Source organism: Musca vetustissima, unplaced genomic scaffold (genome assembly GCF_032173495.1).
Source record: "Musca vetustissima isolate MV318-11 ecotype Yass unplaced genomic scaffold, APGP_CSIRO_Mvet_v1 utg3081, whole genome shotgun sequence".
In the NCBI taxonomy this organism is placed as follows: domain Eukaryota; kingdom Metazoa; phylum Arthropoda; class Insecta; order Diptera; family Muscidae; genus Musca; species Musca vetustissima.
This window is the reverse complement of record NW_026883736.1, coordinates 111067-136139: the sequence shown is the minus strand read 5'-3', so window position 1 is coordinate 136139 and position 25073 is coordinate 111067. Positions and strand designations below refer to the sequence as shown.

Sequence of the window (25073 nt, the reverse complement as noted above, 5' to 3'; positions counted from 1 at the left end):
ATTAAGTGTGTGCAGGGATTTTCCGCATCAGCGATTTTTATAACTACCTGTATTTACAAATATTTACATCACAGTAATGAAACAACAACAAGGACACGAACTACAACCACAAATATTTACACACACACACACACACAAAATAGCAGCCAGTGCTTAATGAGCGGAAAATCCCATTAAAGGATACTCGCGCACACACATAGAGAAAAATTACGGAGGAAAAAATTATGGATTAATGGTTAATCAATACCAAATGGCAGTGAAATGTTAAATTTCTCTGGAAGAAGAAGAAGAAGTAGAAGAAGTAGAAGAACAAAAATCATGTTTTATCCTTTCGTTATCCTTTGTGAATAAAAAAATTACTTTATCCTTATCAGTTGTCTTCCGCTTTGTAAACTTCTTTGTATTTTTTTTTTTTTTTGTTGTGGAAAATTTGCCATCAAAGGAAAGGCAGCCTCTGAAGCTCACAAAAGCCCACACTCGGAGCTGGTAAATCAAATCAATAACTGTCATTTGCCTGCGTTTTCTTCTTCTTCTTCTTTGTAGTCATCACCACCAACAATAACAAATGTCATTGGCTGTCAACAACGTATATGCAGATGCGTTGCATGCCGAGCAGCAGCAGAAGCCTGGGTTGGCAACAAAAATTGAATTTCCTCTGGATGACATTTTCTTTGACAAATTTATTTTTGTTGGCGGAGGATAGCAAATGCCACAGAGGGATGGGGTTCCGCAAAAAATGCCAAAGAGGGATGGGGTTCCGCAAACATTTTTTTGTATTAAATTTTAGTTAATAAATATTGTTTTATCATTTTATCCCGACCTTCAGAGGGTTAATGTATAGGGATTAAGAAATTTCTATTGAAAAGTGTTGCATACTTTTAGGCTGTTAATGTGGAAATGTAGTAAAGACCATAACCAACCAATTTCTTATTATAGCCTCTATTGTGAATAAGCCAATAAGGTTTCCAATTGGAAATCTTCAATTCAGCTTAGCTGTATTAGGTTTCTTGCTAGAAATGTTGTATTCAGCTTTGCTGAATTTGATTTTCGAAGGTAAAGCTTGTATTCAGCCCAGTTGAAATCGATTTCTCAAGATAATTAAGCAATTCAGCTTTGCTGAATTACATTCCTTGAGGGAAAACTACAAAATATTGAGCTGAATTACGTTTTCTGTGGTAAATTTTCAATTCAGCATAGCTGAATTGGGTTTTGGGGGAGAAATATGTAATTTGGCTCAGCTAAATTAGGTTTTCTGGAGAAAATCTGCAATTCAGCTTTGCTCAATTAGGGTTCTCCTTCAAAAACTACAAAATAGTTCAGCTAAATTAGGTTTTCCGTGGTAAATTTTCAATTCAGCATAGCTGAATTTGATTTTCGATGGGATATCTTCAATTCAGCCCAGCTGAATTAGGTTTTCGGGAAGAAATCTTCAATTTGGCTCAGCTGAATTAAATTTTTCGACATAATTCTGCAATTCAGCAATGCTGAATTACATTTCCAGAGTGAAAACTACAAAATAGTTGAGCTAAATTAAGTTTTCTGTGGCAAATCGTCAATTCAGCCTTGCTGAATTTGATTTTCTAAGGTAAATTTTAAATTCAGCCCAGATGAATTAGGTTTTTGGGGAGAAATCTGTAATTTGACTCAGCTGAATTAGGTTTTCTGGAGGAAATCTGCAATTCAGCATTGCTGAGTTACATTTCCCGAGTGAAATCTACAAAATAGTTGAGCGGAATTATGTTTTCCGTGGTAAATCTTCAATTCAGCCTAGCTGAATTTGATTTTCTAAGGGAAAGTTAACATTTAAAATTGGGTTTTCGGGGAGAATGCTGTAATTTGGCTCAGCTGAATTAGATTTTCTGGAGCAAATTTGCAATTCAGCTTTGCTGAATTATGTTTTCCATGGTAATTTTTCAATTCAGCAAAACTGAATTTGATTTTCGAAGGAAAATCTTCAATTCAGACCAGCTAAATTATTTTTTCCAGGAGGAATCCTGTATTTTGGCTCAGCTGAATTTAATTTTTTGAAGGAAAACTGAAATTCAGCACAGATGAATTAGGTTTCTTGATCGAAATCTTCAATTCAGTTTAGCTAAATAAGAGTTTTGCTAGGAAATCTTCAATTCAGCAAGGCTGAATTATATTTCCAGAAGGAAATCTTCAATTTATCATAAAAAATGTTTTTGGTAGAATATCTTCAATTCAGCTTAGCTGAATACGAGTTTTGATAGGAAATTTTCAATTCAGCTTAGTTGAATAGGAGTTCTAATAGGGAATCTTCCATTTGACATAGCTGAATTTGATTTCCCGTTGAAAATCTCCAATTCAGCTTAGCAGAATAAGAGTTTTTATAGGAAATATTCAATTCAGCTTAGCTGAATAAGATTTTTAATAGGAAAACGTCAATTTCGCATACTTGAATTGGATTTCTCGTTGAAAATCTACAATTCAGCTTAGCTGAAAAAGAGTTTATATAGGAAAATTTTAATTCAACGTAGCTGAATAAGAGTTATAATAGGAAATCTTCAATTTAACATAGCTGAATTAGATTTCACGTTGAAAATCTACGTTTCAGCTTAGCTGAATAAGAGTTTTAATACGAAATTTTCCATTCAGCTTAGCTGAATAGGAGTTTTAATAGGAAATCTTCAATTTGACATAGCTGAATTTGATTTCCCGTTGGAAATCTTCAATTCAACTTAGCTGAATAGGAGTTCAGCTTAGGTGAATTAGGTTTCCACGTTGAAATCTGCAACTCAGCTTAGCTGAATTGAAGTTTCTGGGGGAAATTTATAATTATTCTCAGCTGAATTTGGTTTTCTGAGGGAAATCTGTAATTCAGCCTTGCTGAATTTAACTTCCTAAGGGAAGTTTGCAATTCAGCATGGCTGAAAAACGATTTTCTTCAATATTTTTTAAAAATGTTCCCATGAAAATGAATTTCTTGTAGTCATTTTTTTCTTCACACCTCCTTTATTTATTTTCACTTTGTTATAGTTTTGAATTGAATAAAAACTTGACACACTCACACATCATCACCTCACGGTCACTTGAATGAGACATGTTAAGCCATGTAGCGCGAATCGACACACACAAACAATAACTCTACAGGAATTTTCACTCATTTGTAATGAGTTTTTCAATAAATGAATGAAAATCCACTTCGCCACTCCACTTCCCCTCCCCCTGCCTATCCATTTCCCCCCCAAATGACAAATGAAATTGTCAACAAAACAAAAGTGACTGATTACATCCCGTTGTTGTAAAGTATCAACAGCAGCAGTGGTATTGTCAACATAAGCCATGGCGTGGCATGCAACATAGCATTGCAATTGCCACCAGATATGTTGCAGATATCCCAATCATACTGCAATACACACACACACACATACACCTTCTGTATATGGCCAATGGGGAGACGGGGTCTCTGTTTTCTCTTTCTCTTTTTTGCTGCATATCAATATTTATAAACAACAACTGGCAAAAAAATTCCCTGGGAGTTAATAACACATGAAAGTAGCCCTCATCCACTTCCAGGATGCATGAATACCCGTTTCAACAGCAGCGGAAAAAATTCCATTGGAGGGAACTCAATGCTTGCTGGGGGATGTTGGTAATATTTTATGGATTTCCTTGGACAAACTGCAGTGGACAACAAAAGGTATTACAATACAGAGAAAACAAACAACAACAATGGTAAAGGTAACAACATGGATGGAACCCTAGCTTAACATGGACCCAGAGAGGTCACAAAACTTTACATAAAAATTGCCAGAGATTCCGCAGGGGAACTGCAGGGAAATTCTGGCAGACTGCATGGATTTTTTTCAAAGGGGGAATTTCATTGAAAATTTTTTTTTTTTTTTCTTTAAAATTCAATCACATATTTTTTGATATTTTTAAATTCGAAATTGTTTTTAAAATTGTTGTTGAAGTTGTAATTTTTTTTCCATCACTTACCTTATATCCTGCCGCAACGATTGATCGCCTAATAATAATTCAAATCCACCTCTTGATATGCTGCTATTTGGACTATAGTTTAATTGCGATAAATTATTTGATAAACTATTTGTTGTATTATTCAATTGTAAAATATCATCGGTTTCATCCTCATCGTCATCGGTTAGTAACTGGAAGAAAAAGAAAACACAAAGAAGAAGGAGAAGAAGAAAAAAAAGAAAATTAGAAAAAAAATCGTAAATTGGAGAGAAATGGAAACATGGGTTATGAAGTAATTATGATAAGGCTGCATTTTCTCCCTTAAATTCTCATTTTAGAGGCAAAGTGTTAAGGTGAAAAATATTCCGCATAAAATTTCACTATGGGTCATGGAATACCAAAAATCGATATATCCTACATATATACCTACAATAACGGTTACAATATAGATCTTGCAAAAAGGTGTATATTACAATGATTTATTATGGAGTAATTTTTATAATAAGCCATTTTCTTCCTGAAATTGTTACTCTAGGGGAAAAGTGTTAATGGAGAAAATATTCTGCACAAAATTTCACTATGGGTTATGGAATATCAAAAATCCGCATATCCTACATAAATACATATAATAACGGTTCCAATATGGATCTTTGCAAAAAGTGTGTAATACAAAGAGTTATTATAGAGTAATTTTTGATAAGAGCCATTTTCTCCCCCAAATTTTCATTTTAGGGGAAAAGTGTTAAGGGAAAAAATATTCGGCATAAAATTTTACTGTGGGTCATGGAATATCAAAAATCCGTATATCCTACATAAATACATATAATAACGGTTCCAATATGGATCTTGCAAAAAGTGTGTTATAAATGATATTTTATGGAGTAATTTTGATAAAGAGCCATTTACCCCCGTAAATTCTCATTTTAGGGGAAAAGTGTTAAGGGGTAAAATATTCTCCACAAAATTTCACTATGGGTCTTGGATTACCTAAAATCGATATATCCTACATATATACCTACAATAACGGTTCCAATATGGATCTTTGCAAAAAGTTATTACACAAGGATATATTATGGACTAATTTTGATAATAAGCCATTTTCGCCATTCTCTTCCATTCTAGGGGAAAAGTGTTAAGGGGAAAAATATTCTCCACAAAATTTTACTATGGGTCACTGAACCCGAAAAATCGGGAAATAGAACAGATATAAATAAAATAATGGTATCTCTAAGGAATATTGCAAAAGGTGTAATATACAAGAATACATTGTGGTCTTATTTGGATTTAGAGCGATTTTCTCTTATAAATTTTTACCTTAGGGGAAAAGTGGTAATGGAAAAAATATTTCGCATCAAATTTCACTATGGGTCACCGAACAAAAGAAATCGGTAGAGATAGCAGATATACCTGAAATAACACTTCGATTTGTGAACTGTGCAAAAAGTGTGCTATGAAAGAAGATGTTATGGACTCATTTCGACTGGGAGTGATTTTCTCTTATAAATTTTCACCTTAGGGGAAAAGTGATAATGGGAAAAATATTCTGCACAAAATTTCATTATGGGTCCCGGAACACAAGAAATCAATAGGTATAACATATATACCTAAAATAACGGTAACAATAATGAGCTAGGCAAAAAATTGCAATATTAAAGAATACATTATGATCTTATTTCGATTAAGAGCGATTTTCTCTTATAAATTTTCACCTTAGGGGAAAAGTGTTAATGGGAAAAATATTCTCCGCAAAATTTCACTATAGGTCACGGAACAAAAGAAATCGCTAGGTGTAACATATATAACTAAAATAACACTTCGAATAGTGAACTATGCGAAAAGTCTGCTATGAAAGAAGACCTTATGGACTTATTTCGATTGTGAGACATTTTCTCTTATAAATTTTCATTTTAGAGGAAAAGTGTTAGTGAGAAAAATGTTCTGCATAAAATTTCACTATAAGTCACGGATCACAAGAAATCGATAGGTATAACATGTCTACCTAAAATAACGGTAACCATAATGAGCTAGGCAAAAAATGCAACATTAAAGAATACATTATGATCTTATTTCGATTTAGAGCGATTTTATCTTATAAATTTTCAACTTAGGGGAAAAGTCTTAATAGGAAAAATATTCTTCATAAAATTTCACTATGGGTCACGGTACACAAGAAATCGGTAGATATAACAGATATACCTAAATTAACTGATCCAATAATGAATTATTTGAAAAGTGTGACACACATGGATATCTTATCGAGTTATTTCGATACGGAGTCTGTATCTCCCACAAATTTTCACTATAGAGGAAAAGAGTTAAGGGAGAAAATATTATCCACAGTATTTCACTATGGGTCACATAACACAAAAAATCGGTATATATAACGAATCGCAATAAAATAAGGGTTCCGGTAATAAACTATGCAAAAAGAGTAAAATGCATGAATGGACAACGGGCTTTTTTCGATTCGGAGCCTGTTTCTAACTCAAAATGTAATTCTAGGAGAAAAGTGTAAATGGAGAAAATATTCTCCATAAAATTTCATTATGGGTCACCGAACACAAGAAGTCAGTAGATATAATTTAAAATATAGTTCCTAATAAGTATATGCGGAAAAATATGGTTAATTTCAACTGTTTTCGATACCTAAATCATTTTCAATATAAAGCCTAATTTTCCCTTAATTTTTCATTTAATGGAAATTATTCCAAAGCACAAAATATTCTCCACAAATTTCCATGGGGGGTCTTCGAACACAAGAAACCCCTAAATCCGATATTTAACCCATAAAAATCGGTGGCATTTTGGTTTTCAATATCTTAATTTCTCTCTATAAACCATTTTCAGTTTCAAGCCAAAATCTTTGTAATTTTTCATTTTATTAAAATTCTCCGAAAAAACAAAATATTCTCCACAAGATTCCGTAAGGGGTCTTCGAACACAAGAAACCTCTATCTCTAATATTTAACCCATAAAAATCGCTGGAATTTTGGTCTACCAGGTCTACATTTCTCCATCCCGACCATTTTTAATATCAAGCCAAAATTTCCATTACTTCTTCATTTTATTGAAATTCCTCCAAGGGAAAAAATATTCTCCACAAAATTCCAAAGGGGGTCTTCGAACACAAGAAACCCCTAAATCCGATATTTAACCCATTAAAATCGCTGGAATTTTGGTCTTCTATATCTAAATTTCTCTCTATAAACCATTTTCAGTTGCAAGCCAAAAACTTTCTAATTTTCCATTTTATTAAAATTCTCCCAAAGAACAAAATATTCTCCACAAAATTCCGTAAGGGACCTTCAAACACAAGAAATCTCTATCTCCAATATTTAACCCATTAAAATCGTTCGTATTTATATTTTTTTCTTTCATGTCTTCATTTCTCTCTCTCCCGACCAGTTTCAATTTCCGATCAAAATTTCCATTACTTCTTGATTTTATTGAAATTCTTCCAAAGGAAAAAATATTCTCCACCAAATTCCATGGAGGGTCTTGGAACACAAGAAACCTCTATCTCTGATATTTAACCCATAAAAATCGTTGGCATTTTGGTCTTCCAGGTCTTAATTCCTTTCTATCTCTCGATCTCGACAATTTTCAATATCAAGTCTCATTTTGCCGTAATTTTTCATTTTATTGAATTTTTTCCAAAGTAACAAAAATTCTCCACAAAATTCCATGGGGGGTCTTGGAACACCAGAAACCCTTAACTCCGATATTTAACCCATAAAAATCGCTGGCATTTCGGCCTTCAATATCTTAATTTCTCTCTATAAACCATTTTCAGTTTCAAGCCAAAATCTTTCTAATTTTCCATTTTATTAAAATTCTTCCAAAGGAAAAAATATTCCCTACAAAATTCTGTAAGGGGTCTTTAAACACCGGAATCCTCTATCTCCAATATTTAACCCATTAAAATCGCTTGCATTTTGGTCGTCCAGATCTTCATTTCTCCATCTCGACCATTTTTAATATCAAGCTAAAATTTCCATTACTTCTTCATTTTATTGAAATTCCTCCAATGGCAAAAATATTCTCCACAAAATTCCATGGGGGGTCTTCGATCACTAGAAACCTCTATTTTCAATATTTAACCCATAAAAGTCCTGTGCATTTTCGGTCCTCATGTCTTCAATTTTCTCTTTCTCGCCCATTTTTAATTTCAACCCAATTTTCCATTACTTCTTCATTTTCCTCCAAGGGAAAAAATATTCTCCACAAAATTCCATGGTGGGTCTTCGAACACGAGAAACCCTTAACTCCGATATTTAACCCATTAAAATCGCTTGAATTTTGGTCTTCAATATCTTAATTTCTCTCTATAAAACATTTTCAGTTTCAAGCCAAAATCTTTCTAATTTTCCATTTTATTAAAATTCTTCCAAAGAACAAAATATTCTCCACAAAATTCCATGATGGGTCTTCGAACACAAGAAATCTCTATCTCCAATATTTAACCCATAAAAATCGCTTGCATTTTGGTCTTCCAGGTCTTAATTCCTCTCTCTCTCTCTCTCTTTCTCGACCATTTTCAATTTCAAGCCTAACTTTCGCTTAATTTTTCATTTTATAAAAAAATTTCCAAAGCAAAAAATATTCTCCACAAAATTCCATAGGGGGTCTTCGAACACCGGAAACCTTTATCTCCAATATTTAACCCCAAAAAATCATTTCCATTTTAGTCTTCAGTGTCTTAATGTCTCCCTCAACTAAACATCCCTAAAAGTATGCTTTACTTTTTTTGTTAAACTAATTTCAGTTATCACAACCTTCATTAGCTTCTTCTTACCTCTCTTCTCGGTGGTGGTAGTTGTTGTTGCTGCTGCTGTTGTTGTAGTTGTTGCTGTTGCAGATTATTTGTTGTTGTTGTAGTTGTTGTTGTTGCTGATATATTATATAAATCACAATTATTACTAAGATTACTGCTGCTACTTAGTGGGGGTTTTGTTGTTGCCGTTGATGCTGTGGTCGTGTTGATGCTACTGATTATTGATGATGTCTGGTTGGAACTGGAAGCAATGCTGCTATTATTACTGGTGTTGTGGGGTGTGTGCGAACTGGGTATGGTGGTGGTGGTGATGCTGGGTATTGCTGCGGCTGCCGATGCTGAACTAGTTGTCAATGGTTTTGATAGCTGTTGCAAAGTACCCAAATGATGGACATTATAATAAGGTAAATGATGTTGTTGTTGTTGTGATGTGTTGTTGTTATTGGTGGTGCTGTTGCTGGGCACCGCTGACGATGATAAAGCTGCTAGGGATCTTAAATTGTTATTATTATTATTGTTATTTAAAGCTTGTACCGCTTTTGTGGCAACTGGCACAGAGGTGGCTGATGCTGTTCCTCCTCCTCCTCCTCCTGTTGTGGTTGTTGTTGCTGCCGCTGTCTTAGTTATATCGGGTAAAGTTATACCGGCTGCCGACTCCTTGCATAACCTGGGTGAGGTTAAGGTCTGTGCATCCACATACACTTTATGGGCGGCGGGTGGTGGTATTTGTAAAGGCGGCGGTATATGATCGTGATACGCTGTCGATGCTCCTCCCTGGGCCGAATGATGAACATCAACTGTGGTGGCACTAACGGTAACTGTGTTTGTGTTTGTTGTTGTGTTGCTGATGATGGCGTTATTTGGTTGTGATTTCCGTCTACCCAGCGTAGAACTGGCCCCGGCCACAATACTCGGTGCTGTCCCGACAGCAAATGGTGCAATATTCAGTGGTGCTGTACTACTGGTGGGCGTGGGTATCTCGGCATGCTTATTTTTATAGTTAATGAAATTGATGTTACACAAATTGGCACCTAATGCAGCCAGGTCATCGTCGTCATCATCTTCCTCCTTCACTTCCAAATGCTGAAGGCTACGGGCAATGGTTAGCTTTTTGTGCGGCAATGAGGAGGGTAATTTGCTAAGGGCTGTCGCCTGATAGATACTATTATGATTTGTCAATATTGTTGAGGTGCCAGTTGTTGTGTTTGTTGTTGCTGTTGTAATTCCTGTGATTGATGATGTTCCTGTTGTTGCAGTAGCCTGAGTACAATTATTGGCATTTCTATCTGCCGCTATTGAGGTGTTACCGGTTGTTATGGGGCCCAACGAGGCAGCCTTTACTGCGGTAGCTGCTGCTCCCACACCGGCAATTGCTGTCGACAAAGCTACACCGCTGGCCGGTACTGTTTTCGGTTTGGACAGTGTGGCATTTGTTGTGGTCGCCGCAACAGCTGTCGGTGTTATTGTTGTGGCACTAATCAGACCAGCTGTACCCGTTGATGTGGCAACACCGGCTGTTGTGAGGGTGGTACTATTACACGCCGTGTGATTACTATTAAATGAGGTCACATAAATCGGCGATGCTTCGTTGAGAAAACTTAAATCCTGCTTTTGTGTTGAGGGGGCACCGCTTTTGGTTTGCTGGAGCTGTGGGAAGAGAGAGAGAGAAAGAGAAGCGGAGAAAGGAAAATTAATCAAAAATTTTATTTAAAAAAATTAATTTTTTTTTCAAAAAATGATGGATATCAAGAAAATTATTAAAAAATAAATTTAAAAAAAAATTATGGGCTCCTAGATTCGATTTTTTTTTATCTGCTAATTAATGAAAAAATTAACCCAAATTTCGAACGTTATTTTTATTGATAAACACCAAACCCACACATTTTTCATTAAAGGAACCCCATGGTAAAATTTAACGTAGAATATTTCCCTCATTGGCAGCAACCACCTACAGGGGAGTCTTGAAGGCGAAAAAAGGCTCCAAATTGGAAATAGACCAAAAATTACCCCAAAACACCGTTTCTTCATACCCCTAAATTAACAACGATATTTTATGGGAATATACAGGACCTACAAATTTCTGTTGCTCCCTGACCCATAGTGAAATTTTATGGAGAATATTTTCTCCCTTAACATTAGCCCCCTAGAGCGGCATTCTGATGTAGAATTTGGCCCAGAGTCGGGAAAAGTCAAAAAATTATTTATTTCTTCACTTCTTCGATGAATTTCAAATCCACATTTGCATGCTATATAGTATAGCTGCAGATTTCTAATGTTCCGGGACCCATAGTGAAATTTTATGGAGAATAAGTTTTTTCTTTACAGTAATTCTCTACAAGGGTGTCTTGGGGGTGAAAAAAGCTCCAGCTCAAAAATAGACAGACAATTACACCAAACCACCGTTTTTCTTAATACCTCTATATCACCAACGATATATTATTGGCATATATAGGAGCTACCAATTTCCTGTGCTCCGTGACCCATAGTGAAATTTTATGAAGAATACTTTCTCCCCTAACAATAAGCCCCTACAATGGCATCCTGATGTCGAATTTGGCCCTGTCGAAAAAAATAACAATTATTTCTTCTCATCTTCATTGAATTTCAAACCCACATTTTCATGTTATATAGTATAGCTACAGATTTATATTTATCCGGGACCAATAGTGAAATTTTGTGGAGAATAATTTTCTTCTTTATAGCAACCCTCCAAAATTATGTTTTGTTGAAAAAATCGGCAAAAGATCGCAAAATTATAGGCAAAATTGCACATAAAAAAGGACCGCCTGACTTTTAACCGATTTTTTGTGAATATATAGTGGTTCTAGGGATTTCAGTTTTTCGGTGACTTATAGTGAAATTTTATGGAGAATAACTTGTTCCTTTATAGCAACTCTCCAAAATTAGGTTTTGATGGAGAATTCATCACGAAGTCGCAACATTACAAGCAAATTAGCAAATAAAACAGGTCTATCGACTTCTGATCGATATTTTGTGAAAATATAGTAGTTCTAGGGATTTCAGTTGTTCGGTGACCTATAGTAAAATTTTATGGAGTATAATTTTCTCCTTTATAGCAACTCTCAAAAATCAGGCTTTATAGGCAAATTTGGCAAAAAGCCGCAACATTACAGTCAAATTAGCATATAAAACAGCCCGACCGATTTCTGACCGATATTTTGTGAATATATAGTGGTTCTAGGGATTTCAGTTGTTCGGTGACCTAGAGTAAAATTTTACGGAGAATAATTGTCTCCTTTATAGCAACTTTCCAAAATTAGGATTTGAGGGAGAATTCGTCACGAAGTCGCAACATTTCAGGCAAATTAGCACATAAAACTGGTCGACTGATTTCTGACTGATATTTCCCTTGTATATAGTGGTTCTAGAAATTTCAGTTGTTCGGTGACCTATAGTAAAATTTTGTGGAGAATAATGTTCTCCTTTATAACAACTCTCCAAAATTAAGTTTTGTGTTAGAAATCAGCAAGAAGTCACAATATATTCAGGTAAATTAGCATAGAAAACATGTCAACCGACTTCTGACCGATATATCCTTGATATATAGTGGATTTAGGGATTTCCGTTGTTCGCTGACCTACAGTGCAATTTTGTGGAGAGTAATTTTCTCCTTTGCAACAACTCTCCAAAACTAAGTTTTGTGGTAGAAATTGTCAAATAGTAAAAAATTATTGGCAAATTAGCACTTAAAACAAGTCAGGGAAATTAGAAATTGCAGGGAAATTAGTTTTTAAAACAGACCGACCGGTTTTAACCGATATATAGTGGATTCAGAGATTTCAGATGTTCGGTGAACTATAGTAAAATTTTGTGGAGAATAGTTTTCTCCTTTAAAGCCTCTCTCCAAAGTTAGGTTTTGTGTGAGAATTCGTCATGAAATCGAAAATTAAAGGCAAATTAGTACATAAAACAACCGATTTCTGACCTATATTTCTATCATATATAGTGGATTTAGAGATTTCAGTTGTACGCTGACCTATTGTGAAATTTTATGAAGAATAATTTTCTCTTTTATAGCTACTCTCCAGAATTAGGTTTTGTGGGAGAAATCGCCAAGTTGTCGAAAAGTACAGGTAAATTAGCTCATAATACCGACCAACCGGTTTGTATCCGATATTTAACCCATATATAGTAGATTTAGGGATTTCAGTTGTTCGGTGACCTACAGTGTAATTTTGTGGAGAATAATTTTCTCCTTTATAGCAACTCTCCAAAACTAGGCTTTGTGGGAGAAATCGCCAAGTTGTCGAAAATTAAAGGCAAATTAATTCATAAAACCGAATGACCGGTTTGTAACCGACATTTAAACACATATTGGGTTTAGGGATTTCAGTCGTTCGGTGACCTACAGTGAAATTTTATGGACAATAATTTTCTTCTTTATAGCAACTCTTCAAAACTAGTTTTTGTGGGAGAAATCCCCAAGTTGTCGGAAATTCCAGGCAAATTAGCACATAAAACAAGTTGTCCGACTTGTAACCGATATTTCCTTGATAAATTGTAGGGTTACGGATTTCAGTGGTTCGAGGACCTATAGTGAAATTTTATAGAGAATATATTTTTCTTTGGCTGCAAGGTCATAGAATGGAGTCCTGAAGGCATAATGGGCCCATAGATGGAATAATTCGAAAAATAATCTAAAAATATGTTTTTTCATTTCTTAGATTTATAATCGATATTTAAAGGGTATATAGCGGAACTATAGATTTCTTTTGCTTCGCGGTCCATAGTGAAATTTGATGTAGAATATTTCTTACATTGATCACTTTCCACTAAAGTTAAGTTTAATTGGTGTTTTTGGGGTGCGAACCAATCAATCATCATCCAAAAATGTTAGCAATTTATTTGTATATACAATTATTAAACCCGTTATTTCATGTATATATATTAGATATACCGATTTCCGGTGGTCGGTGACCCATAGTGAAATTTTATGTAGAATATTTTTTTCCTTGGTCGCCCTCACCAAAATTAAATCGTTATGGGAGATTTTGGCTTTAAATTGTAGGAAAAATTGGAAATTAATTTTTTTCCAGTGGGGTATCATTATTGCAGGCGGCATATTATTGATATAGACTATATTTACCGTTATTTTGTGTTCGGTTACCCATATTGAAATTTTCTGTAGAATATTTTACTCCTTTAGAGCATGCCTCTAAAATGCAATTTTATGGTTGATTTTGGGCTCCAATTGAAAGGCTTGATTGCAAAAGTACCTTAAATGATACCATTCTCTATCTATGCATTTTCAATACTGAAAATTTTGAAATGTTGAAGAAAAAAAAATTCTTTAAATAGTATTCAATTTTTTCTTGCAAAATAGTTTCATTTCCCACAGTTATTTTCATTTTTTTTTATTAATTTCTTTATTTTTGTTAGCTGTCTGTTCCAGCCTTTATAATGACTTTAGCAAGATTTTAGGTACATTTTTTCCTTCGGATAACTAGATGTTCTGTGGGTGTGTATGTGTGTGTGTTTTTTGTCTGTTCCTAAGCTATGTTTAACAATCTTCGGCTTAATTTGCAGATTACATTAGCCTTTTTTCCTGAAGGCCTGTTGGTATGTAACGCATGTGGGTTTGCCGGAGTTTGTGTTAATGGTTGGCTGTTCCTGTCAAAACAGATTTGCATGATTTAATAATGCATAATTTTTTTTCTGCTATCTCTGCTTCTTCCTGCCTTCCTTTTTATGTGTTTGCTTTCTATACTAATGTTCCAAGAGAAAACAAAATATCTCCAAAGGGGATTTGCATATGGATTATGAATATCTGCATTACAGCAACAATAACAACAACAAGAAAAGCGAATAAAATCATGAAAGCTGTAAGGTGGGGAGGATAGCATCGTAAAAGGGGTGGGGGTTTGTTTTTTATGATTTGCAGAATTTTAAATTAGCTACGATTTACAAGGGAAATTATGCAAGTATTGCGTAGCTCTATGCCATTTGCCAGCTGAATTTTATGGTTTTATATTGCAAATACCGATTTCTTGTGGTCGGTGACCCATTGAGGAATTTGATGGAGAATATTTTATCCGTTGAGACTTTCCATAAAAAAGTAGGTTTTGTGGATGTTTTGAACCCGAAGTTGAGAATACCCAAAATTACTACGTTTGACCAATGGAGCCATGTTCTTGTAAACGGTATTTTCAAGCTATATACCGTATTTTAAGATTTTTGTTATTCGGGGACTCATAGTAGAATTTAATGGGGAATAAATTTTCCCTTAAGACCTACCACCTAAAATCGGGTTTGATAGAAGTTTTGGGCATCTATTAGAAAATGACCCAAAAAAGCTTAATCATGTATTTTTTAGTTTATATAGCCGAATTGCAGGCGATATTTTATTGTTATATATTATAGCTACAGATTTTTGTTGTTCGGGGACCTACAGTGACATTTTTTCAGGAACAACCAATCACCTAAAATCGCATTTAAGATGAGTTTTGGCCCTTTATTCGACGGTGTCCGTAAAAAAGCTTCAACGTTTATATTTTAGTTTTTATAGCCCACTTGTAAGCAAGATTTTTTGGCTATCTATTACAGCTGCAGATTTTTGTTGTTCGGGGACCTATAGTGAAATTTTATGAGGAACATGCCTTCCATTGGGATTAAACTTCTACAACAACGTTTTCGGCAAGTTATTGCCCTCTAATCAAAAATACCCATGGTAGTAGTACAAAATCTGATTTTAATTTATTAGCCAAATTGTATCCGATATTTTGAGGTTATATAATGTATTTACAGATTTTTGTTGTTCGAAGACCTATAGTGAAATTTTCTGAGGAATTTGTTTTCCATTAAGACCTACCACCCAAAATAGATTTTGATCGGAGTTTTAGGCCTTTATTCGAAAATGTCTCCAAAAAAGCTTTATGAATTATTTTTTAGTTTATATAGTCGAATTGTAGGCGATATTTTGTTGTTGTATATTATAGCTACAGATTTTTGTTGTTCGGGGACCTATAGTGAAATTTTCTGAGGAACATATTTTCCATTAGGATTAAACTTCTACAGCAAAGATTTAGGGAAGTTATTGCCCTGTAATCAAAAATATCCATGAAATTTGTAAAATATCAGATTTTAGTATATAAGCCAAAGTGTAATCGATATTTTGAGGTTATATAATATATTTACAGATTTTTGTTGTTCGAGGACCTACAGTGAAATTTTCTGAGGAACAAGTTTTTCCTTAAGACTTACCAACTAAAATCGCGTTTGATAGCAGTTTTGGGCCTTTATTCGAAAATGTCCCCAAAAAAGCTTTATGATTAATTTTTTAGTTTATATAGTCGAATTGTAGGTGTTATTTTGTCTGTATATATTATAGTTACAGATTTCTCTTATTTGGGGACCTATAATGAAATTTTCTGATGAACAAGTTTTTCCTTAAGACCCACGCCCAAAAATCGTGTTTGAAAAGAGTTTTGGACATTTACTGGAAATGTCCCCAAAAAGCTTTAAAAATCAGATTTATGTTTAAAAGCCATATTGTAACCGATATTTTGAGGTTATATACTATATTTACAGATGTTTAATGTTTGAGGACCTATAGTGAAATTTTGTAAGGAACAAGTTTTGCCTCAAGACCTACCATCCAAAATAACGTTTTTTGGGAATTTTGGGCATTTATTCGAAACTGTCACCAAAAAAGCTTTATTATTTATTTGCTAGTTTATTTACCCAATTTGCAGGCTTTATTTTGTTGCTATATATTATAGCTGCAGATTTTTCTTATTCGGGGACCTATAATGAAATTTTCTGAGGAACAAAATTTTTCCTTATGATCAATCATCTAAAATGACATCTTGAGGGACATTTTGGTCTCCCTTGAAAAAAGTTGCAAAATTCAAAAATATCTCTCATTATTGCTATAAAACCTCCATTTGTTGTTGCTGTTTTTGTAATTTAGAAAACAATTTTTTTTATTTTTGTTTTTAAGCTTCATTAAATTGTGACATTGAAATTCCATCAAAAATCTTTCAAATATATCGCCTCTGTAACCCATTCGTTGCGGATACCATGTGGGTAACACTTTCATTTCATTGTAACACGTCGCTTGGAAAACATCATTGTCATTATCGTCATTATTATCACGATAGCCACAGAAACATGTTGATGTTTTTAATTCAATTAAATTTTAAACACACAGAGACACATACATACTCCGTCACACACACACACCCAAACATCATCCAAAAAAAACCTCACCTATCTAAGTGAAAATCTATTGGGCGTGTATTTCAAATTAATTACAAAGTTTTTTTTCAGTTTTGGTTTCCAAAAGCCCATGTAATAACCATTGTACACCTCGGTATGTCAGTGTGTGTATGTGTGTGCATTGTTGTTATTGTTAAATAATATTATTTGTTTATGTAAAAGATGGCAAGCAATTGAGCAATGTGCCAGTGTTAGATAATCATTAGTTAATTAGCAAACGATTAGAGTCCGGAGAGTGTGTGTGTGTTAGTGGGTTTTGAAAATTTTATAAATTGGCCACAATGGAAAATTTTTGTTGTTGTTGTTGAGAACAACGATTTTAGTTTCCATGTTAACACAATTACAACAAAATAATTGGGTGTAAGTTACACTGGTGTAATAAAGGGTGATCATTAAAGTGGAATTAGAAATTATTGAAAAGTGGTCAAAATCTCCTTTAAAACATTATTTTTGGAGCTTCGTGCCAATGAAAAAAATGTTCTTCATCAAATTTCAGTATAGGTTTGTGAACACAAGAAATCTGTAGTTATAGTATATAGCAACAAAATACCGGTTAAAACATGATCATACAAAAAAAAAGTGAATAATTCCGAAAATCTAAGAGTATTTACGAAAAAATACCCAAAGCTCCTTTTAAAAGTAATTTTAGGGGGTAGATCATAAAGAAAAACTTGTTCTCCATAAAATTTCGCTATAAGTCGTCAACCAACCAAAATCTCTGGCTATAGTATATAGCTTGAAAATATCGGTTACAAATTGGCTATATAACTTATCAAATAAATTTGAACTGCTTTTATGGGCATTTTTCATTAAAAGACAACAACAACCTTAAAATGTTGTTGTAGATGTTTGATCCCAATGGAAAATATTTTCCTCATAAAATTTCACTATGGGTCTTCGAACAACAAAAATTTGTAGCTATAATATATAGAAACAAACTATCATTGCAATTTGACGATATAAACCAAAAAATATATGTTGAAGGTTTTTTGGGGACACTCTCGAATAAATGCCCAAAGCTCATATTAAAAATTATTTTAGGTGGTAGGTCTTAAGGGAAAACTTGTTCCCCAGCAAATTCTACTATGGATCTCCGAACATCAAAAATCTGTAAATATAGTATATATCTTGAAAATAATGGTTACAAGTTGGCTATATAAATTTAAAAAATAATTCTTACTACTTCCATAGGCATTTTTATATAAAAGGCAATAACTTCCCTAAAACTTTGTTTTAGAAGCTTGATCGTAATAAGAGATGTGTTCCTCATAAAATTTCACTATTGGTCTTCGAACAACAAAAATCTGCAGCTATAATATATAGCAAGGAAATATCACTTGTAATTTGACGTTATAAACCAAAAAATATATATTGAAGGTTTTTTGGGGACACATTCGAAAAATGCCCGAAACTCCTCTCAAACGTTTTTCAAGGTGGTAGGTCTTAAGGGAAAATTTGTTCTCCATAAAATTCTACTATAGGTCTTCGAACATCAGAAATGTGTAAATATATGTATATAGCTCCCAAAAATCGCTTACAAGCTGGCTATATAAACTAAGAAATATTGTTTTGCGATTTTGGTGGTTATTTTCGATTGAAACCCCCCAAAAAACCATGAAGCCTTTATTTTTTGGGCTTGGAGCCCATGGAAACTATTTTCCTCATTAAATTTTACTATAGGTCGCGGAAGAAAATAAATCAGTATATATAATATATGACCACAAAAAATCGGTTACAATTTTACTATATAAAATAATAACACTGATTTTTAAAGTATTTTTGTAATTTTCGATTTGATCTCCCAAACTCCCCAAATCTTTACTCTAGAGGATTGGTCTTAAAGAAAAACTTCTTCTTCAGAAAAATTCGCTATGGGTTCCCGAACCAGAGATACCTGTATATATAGTATATAACTATGAAAAATCGGTTACAATGGACTCTATATAAACATTTTTTGTTATTTTGAATATTTTGTTCCAATAGTTCCGAAAATGGACCAAAAATTCCCATAAAAGGTTATTCTTCATTAAATTCCACAATAGCTCTCCGAACAAAAATAACCTCTAGGCGGAAGATGTCAATGAAAAAAATGTTCCTCAGAAAATTTCATTAGGGGTTGTCGACGACAAGAACTCGGTATATTTAATATATAGTAATGAAATAGCCGATTCAAAGTTATTGGACTTTATTTTGGGTATTTTTGATTTGGAGGCCAAAACTCCAACAAAAGTCTATTTTAGGGGATTGGTCCCAATAAAACAAATATTATCCATCAAATTTCACTATAGGTCTCCGAACAAAAATAATCTCAAGAGGCAATAGATATCAGTAAAATATCCCCCACAATATGACTATATCAAAGTAAAAAAAAATTTCCCTTATTTTTGGTATTTTTTGAACTGATGATGAAAACTGCGCTAAAAATCGATTTTAGGCGGAAGATGTCAATGAAAAAAGTGTTCCTCGGAAAATTGCATTAGGGGTTGCCGACCACAAGATATCGGTATATATAATATATTGTAATGAAATAGCCGATTCAATCGGAATAAATCCAGCAAATATGAAAATCAAGGATATAGGCCTTTGTTTTGGGTTTTTTTTTGATTGGGAGGCCAGAACTCCGATAAAACTCTGTTTTAGGAGATTGGTCCCAAGGAAAAAAATATTCTCCAACAAATTTCACTATAGGCCCCCGAACAAAAATTATCTCCAGCAGCAATAGATATCAATAAAATATCCTCCCAAATAGAACTATATAAATCTAAAACATATTTTGTGTTTTTCCTTTAATTTGGGTATTTTTTAATTGCTGTTGAAAACTCCGCTAAAAATCGATTTTAGGCGGAAGATGTCAATAAAAAAAGTATTCCTCAGCAAATTTCATTAGGGGTTGCCGACCACAAGATATCGGTATCTATTATATATAGTAATGAAATATCGGATTCAATCGGACTATATCCAGCAAATATGTAAAACAAAGTTATTGGCCTTTATTTTGGGTATTTTTGATTTGGAGGCCGAAACTCCAACAAAAGTCTACTTAAGAGGATTGGTCCCAAGGAAAAAAATATTCTCCACTAAATTTCCCTATTGGCTCCCGAACAAAAAACCCCTCTGAAAGCAATAGATATCAATTAAATATCCCCACAAAATGACTAACTAAATCTAAAACATATGTTTGCGGTTTTCCTTTATTTTGGGTATTTTTTTGAATTACTGTTGAAAACTTCGCTAAAAATCGATTTTAGGCAGAATATGTCAATGAAAAAAGTGGTCCTTAGAAAATTTCATTGGGGGTTGCCGACCACAAGATATCGGTATATATAATATATAATAATGAAATAGCCGATTCAATCGGACTATATATTTATTTTGGTTATTTTTGATTTGGAGGCCGAAACTCCAACAAAAGTCTACTTTAGAGGATTGGTCCCGATGAAAAAAATATTCTCCATCAAATTTCACTATATGTCTCCGAACAAAAATAGTCTCTAGCTGCAATAGATATCAATAAAATATCCTCCTAAAAAGACGATATAAATCTATGGAAAATATTTTTTTTTTATTTTTCCTTTATTTTGGGTATTTTTGAATTACTGTTGAAAACTCCGCTAAAGATCGATTTTAGGCGGAAGATGTCAATGAAAAAATATTCCTCATCAAATTCTATTAGGGATTGCCGACCACAAGATATCGGTATATATTACATATAGTAATGAAATAGCCGATTCAATCTATATCCAATAAATATGAAAATCAAAGTTATTGACCTTTATTTTGGGTATTTCTGATTTGAAGCCCAGAACTCCGATAAAACTCTATTTTAAGGGATTGGTACTAATGCAAAAAATATTCTTCATCAAATTTCACTATAGGTCTCCGAACAAAAATTATCTCTAGCAGCAATAGATAATAAAATATACTCCATAATATGACTATAAAAATCTAAAACATATTTTCTTGTTTTTCCTTTAATTTGGGTATTTTTTAATTTCTGTTGAAAACTTTCCTAAAGATCGGTTTGAGGCGGAAGATGTCAATGAAAAAAATGTTCCTCAGAAAATTCCATTAGGGATTGCCCACCACAAGAAATCAGTATTTATAATATATAGTAATGAAATATCGGATTCAATCAGACTATATTCGACAAATATGTAAGACAAAGTTATTGACTTTTATTTTGGGTATTTTTGATTTGGAGGCCCCGAACTCCTACAAAACTATATTTTAGGAGATTGGTCCCAATGAAAAAAATATTCTCCAGAAAATGTCACTATAGGCCACCGAACAAAAATAATCTCTAGAAGCGATAGATATCAATAAAATATCCCCCACAAAATGACTAGCTAAATCTAAAATATATTTTTGGGGTTTCCCTTTATTTTGGGCATTTTTGAATTTCTGTTGAAAACTTCGCTAAAAATCGATTTTAGGCGGAAGATTTCCATGGCATCTTCTTCTTCAGAAAATTTCATAAGGGGTTGTCGACGACAAGAACTCGGTATATTTAATATATAGTAATGAAATAGCGGATTCAATCGGACTATATCCAATTAATATGAAAATCAAAATTATTGGCCTTTATTTAGGGTATTTTTGATTTGAAGCCCAGAACTCCAACAAAACCATATTTTAGAGGGTTGGACCTAATGAAAAAATATTCTCCAGAAAATTTCACTACTAGTTTCAGTGCACAAAAGATCTCTAGGGGTTGCCTATACTAATAAAAAAATTAGCGCAATATGGGTCTTTAAGAAAGAAATAGGTATTTTCTTTATTTTGTTTTTTTTTCATTTAGGGCCCGAATTTTCCACCAAACTCTATTTTAGGGGGTCGACCCTAATGAAAAAAATGTTTTCCATCGGTTTTCACTAAGACTCTCAGAGCACAAGAAATCTCTAGAGGTTGCCTATACTAATAAAATAGTTAGCGCAATATGGGTCTTTAAGAAAGAAATAGGTATTTTCTTTATTTTGGATTTTTTTGACTAAGGGCCCGAATCTTCCACCAAACTCTATTTTAGCGAATTGGCCCCAATGAAAAAAATATTCTCCATCGAATTTCACTATGGGTCTCAGACCGCAAGGAATCTCTATAATGAATATTTATCAATAAAATATCAATCACAAATTATGTCCATATATTTTTCTTTCTTAAAAATTTAAAATTAATTAAAAATTAAATTTAAAATTAATTAAAAATTAAATTTAAAATTAATCAAAAATTTAAATTAATTTCTATAAGAAATTATTTTTTTCATAAAAAAATTTACCTTTTTCGATAACTGAGTAATATCCACAGGTGTAACACGATTTAAGGCCGCTAAACGTTGTAGACGTTCTCTTGCATGCTCCTCAACTGCTATGACAAATGCGTCCTGCACCGAATTGCCAATGTCCCAAGCTGAAAGAGAAAGAAGGAAAAAAATTAATAAAAACATTAATTAATTTAAAAAAAAAAATTAATATAATTATTTTTATAATTTTTTTATATATAAAGGCCTTAATTAATTTTACTAACAACCCAGTTTATATACAGACAAAATAATTACCAAGTCTTAAGTTTTAACCAACAAACTTAGCAATTTAGGTGCCATGTGAACGGTGAAAAATCTCCACAAACTGCCAACAACAATGCATTGTCGCACACTTTGTTGAAAATTTATTTAAGTATTGTTTGTAATTTATTATAATTTATATTAATTTAATGTATACATAATTATTTTATGGCTCTTTGTTGTGGCAAAGACAAACAAAAATTATCATCAACTGGAGGTTTTCAATAGAAAAAGAAAACTTGGCATTAAATTTAAAGGTTATTTTCCACGTTATATATGAGAGCTACAATTATCTTTTGTTCGGTGACTTATAGTAGAATTTCATGGAGAATATTTTTCTCCTTGATATCACCTGCCTAAAGTACCACTTCGAGGGAGATTTAGGCCCACAGTCGGGTATAAAGGCAATAATCATGGAAACCCCATTTTTAGGTATATAACCAAATTGGAACCCGCATTTCATGACTATTAACTATATATACAGAATTTCTTTGTTCGGAGACCTATAGTAAAAATCGATGCTAAACACATTTTCCATTGCGACCAACCTCATACCATGGAGTTTTGTGGGAGATTTTCGGCACTTATTCAAAAACACCCCAAAAAACTATTATCAAATTTAATTATTACCTCAATTTGTCAGATAATTTTGAACGTTATATATTATAGCTACAGTTATCTTTTGTTCGGTGACTTATCGTAGAATTTCATGGAGAATATTTTTCTAATTTATATCACCTCTCTAAGATTCCAATTTAAGGGAGATATAGACACCCAAACAAAGAAATAAGGTCAAAATCACTGAAAAAACAATTATTAGATATATAACCAAATTGGAACCCATATTTCAGGACAATGAATAATATATACATATTTTTCTTGTTCGGAGACCTATAGTAAAATTCGATGATACACCTATTTTCCATGGCGCCCAACATCATAGCATGGAGTTTTGTGGGAGATTTTCGGCATTCGATCCATAAAAGCACGCAAAAAATAAATTATTGCTTTACAAATTACAAAGCGGTATTTTATAACCGATATTTTCTTACTATATATCACACCTACAGATTTCATATAATCGGAGACCCATAGTGAAATTTAATGAGGAATATTTTTTCCTTGATAGCGGACTACTAAAATGAAGTCTTGTGGGAGATATTGGCTTCCAGTTGGAAACATATTGTCAGATATTTGAAAAATACAATTTTTTTATTGAGGGTCCAAAAAGACCCCTGAAACGAGTTCCTAGAGGGTTAATATATTTTACAATAATGTTCCCGGTAATGTTCTGAGTATGTTTGCTGAACATAGTGTGTAGCTAAAATGTAAGATATCCGTGGAATTTGAAAATAATTACATAAACCTATGTATGAGACCAGGTGGCGTATGACTATTTTTAATTAAATAAAATTAAATTTTATATGGGATATACATAGAATTTTGCTAAACTATTTGAGGATTTTATTTAAGCATTAAATAGGCTATTAGACGGTATAAAAAGAAGCTGAGTGTTGGGGGAAATTTTAACAGAATTCAAGGTAAATTAAAATGATGTAAATTTAAAGGCTATACATTGTGGACCATGTGACGTATAATTAATATTAATTGATCGACTCTAATGGGGGCAATGGGACGTATTATTAATATTCATTAATTAAACCTTAATTAAAAGACAAAAAATGTCTAAGGTCGTAATATTTTTTTTTTTTTTGCCAATAAAAGTTTAGGAGCAAAAATATTTTTTAAATACAACTTAAGATTTATATTTATTGTGGAGGAATTATTAATCAATAGTTTTGAATCCCAGAAATAGGCAAATTTTTTTTAATTGTTTATTAATTTTTAAAATTAACACCCTAATGTTAACCTGTCTTCCATTGAATTGCCATGAAATTTTTTTTTTCGAATACAAATTTTATTGACTCAAAATACCATAGATGGCTTTTAGCACTTTACTGCTAACAAACCACTTTCAATTAATCTTAAAAAATGAAAAAAAAAATCAAAACCTCGTATGTGTCATCTCACCTAGAGTCTGACATTTAATGGGGACTGTCACGAAATCACTTGACTCTTAATCCAACTTTTCAATAATCATAAAAAATCGCACACACTCAAATGAACCGCAAAATAAAAATTATGATCGGCAAGGGAATGAATAGCTTTTATTTTTTTTTTACTTCTTTGCGGAGCCGAACCTTTGACCCTGACTATTAATGGATTAATTTAAGCATTTATTTATTTATTGACTTTAATCTTAAAAAAAATGAAAAAAAAAATCAAAACCTCGTATGTGTCATCTCACCTAGAGTATCAAATGGATGACAGGGTAATTTCAAAACACACACATCGAATGCCTTACCTTTATTTTATTATATGACACACAAATGCATATACAGAATAAAAAAAATCAACTACAAAACATCCGTTTCCGTTCTCTACGCGATTATGCCACCAGAAATTGAATGGATTTTTATACACTAAAACTTAAATGTGCGGGGTGGGACACCAAAAAAACAACACCAATAACACAGAAATCTACAGGGATCAATTTTTCATAAG

General features: G+C 33.0%; 1 protein-coding gene across 1 annotated transcript; it reads right to left on the bottom strand.

Annotated features, from left to right (window-relative positions):
• Positions 1-878: 878 nt before the first annotated feature.
• On the bottom strand, positions 879-22547 carry LOC133330769 (uncharacterized). The gene is made up of 7 exons (XM_061539179.1): positions 22529-22547; positions 22224-22354; positions 9179-10360; positions 8851-9079; positions 8682-8770; positions 3961-4130; positions 879-939 (listed from the first exon to the last, which is right to left on the bottom strand). Exons 1-7 carry the CDS (start codon positions 22545-22547, stop codon positions 879-881), a joined length of 1881 nt encoding a protein of 626 aa, XP_061395163.1.
• Between the last annotated feature and the right edge of the window lie 2526 nt (positions 22548-25073).